Source organism: Gasterosteus aculeatus, chromosome 20 (genome assembly GCF_964276395.1).
Source record: "Gasterosteus aculeatus chromosome 20, fGasAcu3.hap1.1, whole genome shotgun sequence".
Classification (NCBI taxonomy): Eukaryota; Metazoa; Chordata; class Actinopteri; order Perciformes; family Gasterosteidae; genus Gasterosteus; species Gasterosteus aculeatus.
In genome coordinates this window covers 18,218,184-18,226,688 of record NC_135707.1, presented here as the reverse complement: position 1 = coordinate 18,226,688, position 8,505 = coordinate 18,218,184, and the positions used below count along the sequence as shown (strand labels likewise).

Below are 8,505 nucleotides of genomic sequence, written 5' to 3'. Positions count from 1 at the left end.
GTGTGAGCGGAGACAGAAGCCTCATGGAATTGAGCAGTGTGAAAGCCCCGCCCCGTGGAGCTACCTCGATGTCGAAAGCAAACGTCTTGAATTACGTCGCGGGGACGTCCCAGTCGGACCTGCGCTTGACACGTGACCGGCAGAGTAACGCTATGGCCGAGGAAGCGGTGACAGCAGCGAACAGCGGGTGAGTGTTTTCCTGCGACACGACCCGCGTCCGCGCTTCTAAAGCACCCCGTGTACCACGAGCCGCACCGATGGACTCTCTCTTTAATGTGTCCGTGTCACACCGTGACATAACGGCGCGTCGCTGCCGTACACGTCACAGTCGAACACTTTGTCAACAGTCGGTCACCCCACTGACGTTCAGGCGTTCAGACCTGGAAGTTACCGAAGTAACGCCTGGACGTTTGTATCCGCCGCCAATGATGTCACCGAAGAGATGGCTCACTTTGACAGTGGTCCCTGAATGCCCCATAACCCCCGCGCGCTGCCCCGCGGCCTCACCGGACACCTTTGGTTTCATTTCGTTCTCTCCAGGCTTGTCGGCAGAATGCTGTCTGCTGTCGGTGTCCACGGTCTGGTCAGCAGCGCGTGGGGCTACGTGGACAGCACATTAAAGTAAGTCGGAATTTGTGGTTGTTGTTGTTTTTTACCCACGCAAATAAAGAAGTAGCCACCAGTGTGATCCTGTTTAGGGCTGCAACTAACGATTATTTAGATAGTAGATTAATCGGTCGATTATTTCTTTGATTAATCGATGAATCGGATAAAAAAAACAGCATTAAAAAGCTTTAATTTTCAACTAAAACAGAACTGCAAATTCACATTGCAAAAATACTTAAGAAAGTACAGGTTGGTCCTTGAACATAATTTATAAAAAATAAAGAAAAATACAAATCAGAATTTGTTTTAATGTAAGAACTTGTTCTCTATACTACACTCACACACACAGACGCACTCCGAAACACATGCTCGAGGATTTCCCGTGGTTACAGCGATAAGGTATTTAATTAATTCCGTGTTATTGACTACCTAGGCCTCCCTCCTCCTAACCGGCCTGTAGGGACAGCCGGTGATCAGCAACTGCTTCAGGGGAAAAAGGCCTTTCCCACTATCGGAATAACAAGGCGAACTTAATTTTTGTCATTTCTAACCTGAGCATCTGCAGGTAAATTAACAAGAACGTCACCTCTTGTAGTTGAAACTGCTCGTTTGGGAGACTTGGGTTTGTGGTGCTGTCAAGTTCAATTGAACTTACAGGTTGTTTTCTAATATTTCATCCAACGCAACATTTTTATTGAGGGTGACAAAACCATTAGAAAAGCCTCTCATCTAACAACTGTACTGGCCTTGGTGTTACAGCAAAAAGAACATTTTATCTTGCTTGATCCATGACATGGGTAATGAACAGCGTTCACAGGCTGCTCTCTCTAATCTTCTGTCCCGTAAACCACACTGCGTCACCGCAGCCTGCCTGAGACCTTTGGGAAGTACCCCCGGCTTTACACAGCAAGCAGCTGATGCAGGGATGATCTGTCACAGCTGACCAGAGCAGATCGCTCCTAAACACAATAAATGCTAACATTCAGTCCTCACGGATGTTCTTTTTAGCATTTATTTGATGATACCTCGGCTTTGGTGTGGATCTGCTACGTGTACGTGTGGTCAGCGACTGCAGAGACTATGATAATTGAAGTTGTTTTTTTTGGTCTCTCTTTGTAGGTGGTGGTGGATCCCCAGCCGGCTGCCGCCATGGTGTCCCACCTCTCAGATCCAGCTGCAGACTGCAGAGGACATGATGCTGCGATGTAAGGATCCGCTTCTCTGACTTTTACTTTCCCATGTGCCAAACTTCATCAGTAGTTTGTTTTGTTGTAAATATACATTTCTGACGACATAATACTGCCTGGACAAATCTTTATTATATCCACCTGGTTAGTGTAAACTATTTATTTATAAATGTATGAGGAAAATCATTTTCTGTAGCCATTTTCAAAATGCAAAAAATAGTCTTTGTTAAGCCCATTTAAGATAAACAACAATCTAAACCATATTCCCTGTCATACGTTGCACAAAGGGGATAACTTGCCCGTAGTGAGCCTTTGGTTCCTAGAAGAACCTCAGAGGCTTATATCTGGAACCCAATATATCAGTGCTACCAAGAACCCATCTGCTATATGGGCCAAGAGTTTCCCTCAAGAACCCACCCAAGGTTCCTTATTTGACTCCCAAAGGGGCGGAGCCGATGTGGTGCAGCGTGACCGCCAACATTCAGTGTTCACGGGTGTTTTGGGGAGTATTTGGGCCGAGAAGATCTCTTACCTTGTTTGAAACAAGTCTTGAAAGGTCTTACCCCCTCTCCTTCCCCGCCATTTGATTCCTTTTCAGGTATAAAAAGCTCTTTCTCGAAACGGCATGTCCCCATCTCCAACGGCAACCTGCTGTGGACTCTGACCTTCAGCAACGACCGCGTCAAAGACAAGACCCCCATGGTCCTGCTCCATGGTTTTGGAGGAGGCGTGGGCCTCTGGGCCCAGAACCTGGACGCGCTCTCCCAGCGGCGGCCCGTCTTTGCCGTGGACCTGCTGGGCTTCGGGCAGAGCAGCAGGCCCCCGTTCTCCATGGACCCCGGCGCCGCCGAGGACCAGTTTGTGGAGTCTATAGAGCAGTGGAGGGCCGAAGTCGGTCTTGAGTCCATGATTCTGCTGGGACACAACCTGGGAGGGTTCCTGGCTGTGTCGTACTCTATCAAATACCCTGCCAGGTCGGTCCAGATTGTTTGTTTCCTATCGTCTTTTATTCTTGTTCTTGTTGATATGCGACGTATTTGGTGTGATAAGAGTTACACCGCGGGCAAAATAACTTTGTTGTTAGATTTAACTGCGGTAGTGTGATATTTCTGGTGATGATCAGAATCTCGACACAGAGTTGAGCTGTGCTGTTTTGTTGGATTCATCTGGGGACCATTCTGATTATTATTCCTTAATTTAGTTGTCGGTGGGTGATGGAGAACGAGTGTCAGAATTGTCCTTTAATGATGACTTGAAGAACAAAAGAAGCAGAGGAACACAATTTGAATAATGGTTCTGGACTCTTGGTGTTAACACGACTCTGGCCGTGTAGCCGGCCTGTGAGCACCATCGAGTTGTGGTTGTGTTCCTCGAGGTTCCGGCGGCCTGCGATAACAGCCGAGTCCTCTGAGCCGCTCTCCTCCCCCTGGACTGTATCTCTCTGGAATCATCATAAGCTCCAAGAGGGCGCTCTGGCTGTCCTCTAGGGACGACGGATGTCGTGTCCTCAATCTCTTATCGTCCTCCTTTATCAGCAAGGCTTTAATAAGAATCCCTCCTCTTGTCCGCTTCTCGTTATCTAGTGTTCCGAATGGCTTTTCCCGTTAAACCGGGGACAGGCTGTGAGTCACTGTGCTACGGCCTAAAGTCAAAGTATTACTTCATGCCAAATGAAACATCACTATTTAAATATTACTGCCGCAAGGAATTGTGGGACAGAATTATCTCCTTCCCTTTCGTAAAGGATGGTCCAGTGGTTCCTATGCTAAAGGAGCTAAGTAATTAAGTATTTGGGTAAATAAGTACCCACAATTCCTTGCGGCGGCAATATGTAAATAGTGACGTATCATTCGGCCGTCAACGATAAATAACGATCAGGGCCGAGCATGTAAGTAACCGTTAAATTGCAGCCTTGTTAATAAAGTCTACCTGGTTGTTTATGTGGTCTGCATGACTCGGTATGGATCAAGGCATCTAAGATGCTTCTTTGTGGTCCATTGTAAGAGAAGAGAAATGGTAGTTTTTGCCGCTCCTAACCATCTTTCTCATGCTCTTCTTTATGTAACCAGAGTCGCCTGCTCCCGTGACGTGGATGTTGTGACTGTGAATAACTGCTACTTTATGTCTATTGTATGACAGTCAGTCAAGTTAAGAAATGTTAACATGCCTGACTGCCTAAAACTATATGAATGTAAAAACAGACCATGCAATAAACGCTGAAAGTACTTTTGGTGTGTTTCTCTGTCTCCGCCCCACAGAGTGAAGCACATGGTGCTGGTTGAGCCGTGGGGTTTTCCTGAGAGCCCGGACCCAGTAGAAGCCAACCGTCCCATCCCAGTGTGGATCAAAGCCCTCGGGGCCATGTTCAGTCCCTTCAACCCGCTGGCCGGCCTCCGACTGGTTGGACCACTTGGTAAATCAATGAGTAACTGGAACCCTTATTGGTCTGCAGCCCCAATGAACTGTAAATCAGTATGATGGAAGAATATGAATGAAGTAGTACAGCATCCGTAGCATTCAGAGAGAAATTGTATGCATATATACAATTGGATCGAGGCTCTGTAAAGCCAAAACAGGGCATGGTTACAATAGTCTGCCACTATATTATATATTTTATCCCCAAAACTAGTTCAACTACTAATAAAACCGTTCCCATGATGAGCAGACCACGATGAGTCGAGTGGAAGCGCTGTTCCCTTTGTGACCTCCGACCCTCCTCATGTCGGCTGTATGCTTTCATAATGGCCGCATGCTTGGTTTTGACACCTGGGCGTGCCTGCTGTCCCCTCCCCAGGGCCCTCCCTCGTCCAGACTCTGAGGCCTGACTTCAAGAAGAAGTTCTCCTCCATGTTCGCTGACAACACGGTGGCGGAGTACATCTACCACCTGAACGTGCAAAGCCCGAGGTCTGTCGCCGCCACGGCCGCAGGCCTCAATAACCGCGGTTAAAGCAGCGAGTTCCTCCCCCTTGGTGCAGTTAGTTAGTCCTTGTTCTTCCTTGTTGCAGTGGGGAAACGGCCTTTAAGAATATGAGCGTTAACCACGGCTGGGCCGCGAGGCCGATGCTGCAGAGGATGGACCAGCTTCAGCACGAGATCCCCATCAACATCATCTACGGGTCCCGGTCCAGCATAGACAGCAACTTGGGCAGCACCATCAAAGAGATGAGGCCTCACTGTGCCGTGGAGAGCATAGTAAGTTCAGAGAGCACTTTGACCTGTTACTTTCTATTGCAGCAAATATAATTTGACTCTATTGACGGACTTTATCTGCAAGGTCGTGGTTGCTGTTGAAGGGAATGCACTTGGAATGAATCGGACATCATAGAGGCTAAATTGGTTCCGGTGTTTCCAGGGAAACCAAAACTGCGGGAAATACCTGAGTGTTTGATCTTAACAATGACGTTTGTAGTGAGACAAAGCCATCTGCAGCAAACTCCATCTCCCATTTGTAATTCCTCTGGGCTAATACAGTTCATGAACAGTTCCCAAATTAAACCAAAGTGGGGCCGAAATAGAAGTGTAGAACTGCTCCATAGACAATGAATTGAAAAATATGTTGAACTCAATGGTTTGACCTTAATGAGTAGCTCATGTTTACCCATTGAGTGAACTTCCCTTGTCCAATAACAGGGAATGACTAGTGGAATTCTAAAAAGGACAATTTTTCCTCAGTCACAAGTTCTTTCCTATTTTGGGTAACCGGGTCATCATTTCTGCAAAATTAGGTTTAGGTGGTGCCTCAAGCACCACAAGTAGAGAGATTTCTTGTTGTGTTTCTTAAAACAAACGAGTCCCACAAAAAGTGACTCATTGCTACAAAGTAATAGCTTCTAAAATCGGTGAGAAATGTGTTTATTTACTTTTGGAATGTGACACCCATGGGAGAACGCTGGCCAAAAGGGTTTTTTTCTGGGCCTTTGTGGTCATCGTTCCATCGTCAACATCATTTTGCTTATTAGACGTGATGTGCGGCTGAAACAAGTGGAACTTTCTTGCCTCACTCCAAATATGAAAGAAATGTATAAAAAGTACAAACTATAAAACCTGAGAATAAATGAAGCATTAAAATGGAACACAGATCACTCTGCAAGAACAGCTGGATATGAAAATTTGAATAGCCTTCAGGATAACAAGGAGCTTTAGATGGTTCTGCATGTTATTGCAAGTAGCAGGTGCTCAATGAGAGAATGGATTTGCCAAGCTCAGTGAAATCAGCCAGCACCTGCAGCGTAATCCTGTAATGTGAAAAGCAAGGAATAAGATATTGTTATATGATAAAACCCAGTAAGGGCCATGTGAATAAATAACAGTGAGGAACCTCTAAAGGTAGCATAGAGCTCCTTCACGCTGAGGGATAATCCGTGTCCAAGTGTCATTCCTATCGAGGAAACCTTGAGTTTAGATCATCTCTCCGACGATCACCCAGGTACAAGGAACGCCGCGCTCAGCAGGACGAGATTTACTACGTTTACAATTAAGAAGGGGCATTGCTAAAATGTACAAAACATCTACTACATGTAATGAAAAATGTTGCTATATGAGTGTTTTTCCCCTCAAACACGCTTTCCAGTCTGCATAAGAAGTGTTAATGGTGATCATGGAGGCTTATAAAGCTGCAGTGAGAGCTGCATTCCCACAACCCAGAAATGACTCAGTACTTCCGCCCCTCAGGCTTAAAGAAGACGGCCGGTGAAGCGTGAATATATGAGAGATTAGAACACGAGTACTCGTTAAGCCTGGTGGGGGCGTGAAACACGACTGTGGTGTCCCTCACACCTCAAAAATCCCCAAAGTGTTGTTTGTACGTGAAGATTATCTTGCTAATCAAAACATGTATCAAGTATCATGAACTTATTTCCTGCAATAATCCAAAATTCATATCTCCTTGTCTGTTAATCAGACGATCCGTGGAGCCGGACACTATGTGTACGCTGACCAGCCCGAGGACTTCAACCACAGAGTCTTGCAAGCGTGTGACGGAGTGGTGTGAAGCGGAGACGAGCCTCGGCTACTCAACCGGAGGAAAAAGGGGGAGGACCAATAACAGACTGAACTCCCCAGAAACGCAGGATTCACTTCCTCATAGCAGGAATATGAATAGTGAGGAAACGCAATGAGACTCAATATTTTAGCGCTTTAATATGATATAATGATATCATGTTTGGTCGCATCTTAAATCAAACTGAAACAGAATGAACGTCACTCAGAAAAGCTGAGTTCTGGTGTCGGGTGCTTCCTTCATACGAGTGATGCTGACGGGAAGAAGGTGTCCAGCTCGTCCTGCAGCCGGCAGCCTTCTGTTTTATCGCAGCTGTCCTCTGCATTTTTGTAGGCTTTTTGTATTCTACTGCAAAATGTCATTTCAACTGCATTAATTAGGAGTATGACCCTGGCTGGATGTATTGAAACCTACAAGACTGTTAAAAAGCATCTTAAACCATATTCAATGCGTAATCTTTCCCAAGATTCATCTCAGAAAAAAAATTAGCATTTTGGAGAAATGCTAGTAAAAGTTAGCTTCTTTTTCCTCAACTGTCGCTTTATATATATGATTCCTGGAAAATTTTGAAAAATGACGTCACGCATGCGCGGTTGACCGCGGGAGATGACCGAAACTAATGCTAATGCTAACTAGCGATCCTTGCTTACTAACGGATGCATTTCATTTCATTCCTAAGCAACCCAGGATGACGTCAGTCAGTGCGGGACGCTTGTGACGGTTTCCTCCTTCTGGCAGACGAGAGGCTCGTTGTTTTCTTCATATCGACTGGTTTCGCGCTGCCGTTCGGTAGCGCTACTACTCGTTTGGCCGATTATTACACCCCCTTCCTCCCCCGGTCGACCGGTCTCCGGTCCTCGGAGGAGCGGCGAGGTGTAGATCGCCATGACTTGTTGGGGGTATAATCATAGTCATTGTGAACATTGTGATCACCTGAGAAAATCTGTAGCTTCAAGAGTTTATATGTACGCGTATTGAGATATTGCCTAATTTGCATATTTTATTTTCGAGACAAAGTAATCCAAAACATATCTCTTAATATGAGGATTTATCTGGTAGAAATTGATAAGGATATCTATAAAATAAAAAAGTCCCATTCACCTGTAGTGTTATAATAGTGTCACCTATAGGTGCGATTTTATTTAATAGCTGAGATATTCTCCTCTAAACGAAGCGCATACAAATCTTCCCCTGGACCGAGACTATATGAAGAAAGTGTGCTGAGCTTCTACAGCTTCAAAGTAATGTCACACTGGTCTCCCTCTGATGCTGCTTTAGTAACAGTTGATTTCATGATCTTTCACATCATCAACAGTGATCGACAACATGAAAGGTAGAGCCTGAAATAACATGCTTTAAATTTGTTAAAATAAAATTGCACAGATGATATTGTTAAAAAAGCAAACGTTTCCTCTTGTGACATTTCTAAATGTAAACGTTAGACATGATCCTTGTAAATACATCTCTTTCTATGATTTCATCCCCTTCTCGCCAGTGGCAGAGCGCGTGCACTCCCTCCACTTCCCCCCGCGGCCAGTAGAGGGCGCTCATGTACATTTGTGGAAATGTCACAAGGTCTCTTCTCTGTTGCCAGAATATCCTCTCCTCTCCAGAGACATGAGTCTGGAGCGAACATGAGGTGTGCGTTCCACTTTGGCAGTATTCACAGCCTTTGCTCAATACTTTGCTGAAGCACCTTTGGCAGCAATTA

The 8,505-nt window shown here is 45.5% G+C and overlaps 1 protein-coding gene across 1 annotated transcript; it reads left to right on the top strand.

Annotated features, from left to right (window-relative positions):
* Positions 1-23: 23 nt before the first annotated feature.
* Positions 24-8,194, top strand: abhd5a (abhydrolase domain containing 5, lysophosphatidic acid acyltransferase a). Its single transcript, XM_040164221.2, has 8 exons — positions 24-187; positions 541-621; positions 1,726-1,811; positions 2,392-2,767; positions 4,052-4,206; positions 4,588-4,699; positions 4,801-4,987; positions 6,696-8,194. Exons 1-8 carry the CDS (start codon positions 24-26, stop codon positions 6,783-6,785), a joined length of 1,251 nt encoding a protein of 416 aa, XP_040020155.2. The 3' UTR covers positions 6,786-8,194.
* Positions 8,195-8,505: the final 311 nt, after the last annotated feature.

What these genes read in the sequence shown, in the direction of transcription:
- abhd5a (XM_040164221.2), top strand. Translation starts at nt 24, where the DNA reads ATGGAATTGAGCAGTGTGAAAGCCCCGCCCCGTGGAGCTACCTCGATG. An exon ending in GTGACAGCAGCGAACAGCGG is followed by an intron (nt 188 to 540) that starts GTGAGTGTTTTC and finishes CGTTCTCTCCAG; the next exon opens with GCTTGTCGGCAGAATGCTGT. An exon ending in CTGAACGTGCAAAGCCCGAG is followed by an intron (nt 4,700 to 4,800) that starts GTCTGTCGCCGC and finishes TCCTTGTTGCAG; the next exon opens with TGGGGAAACGGCCTTTAAGA.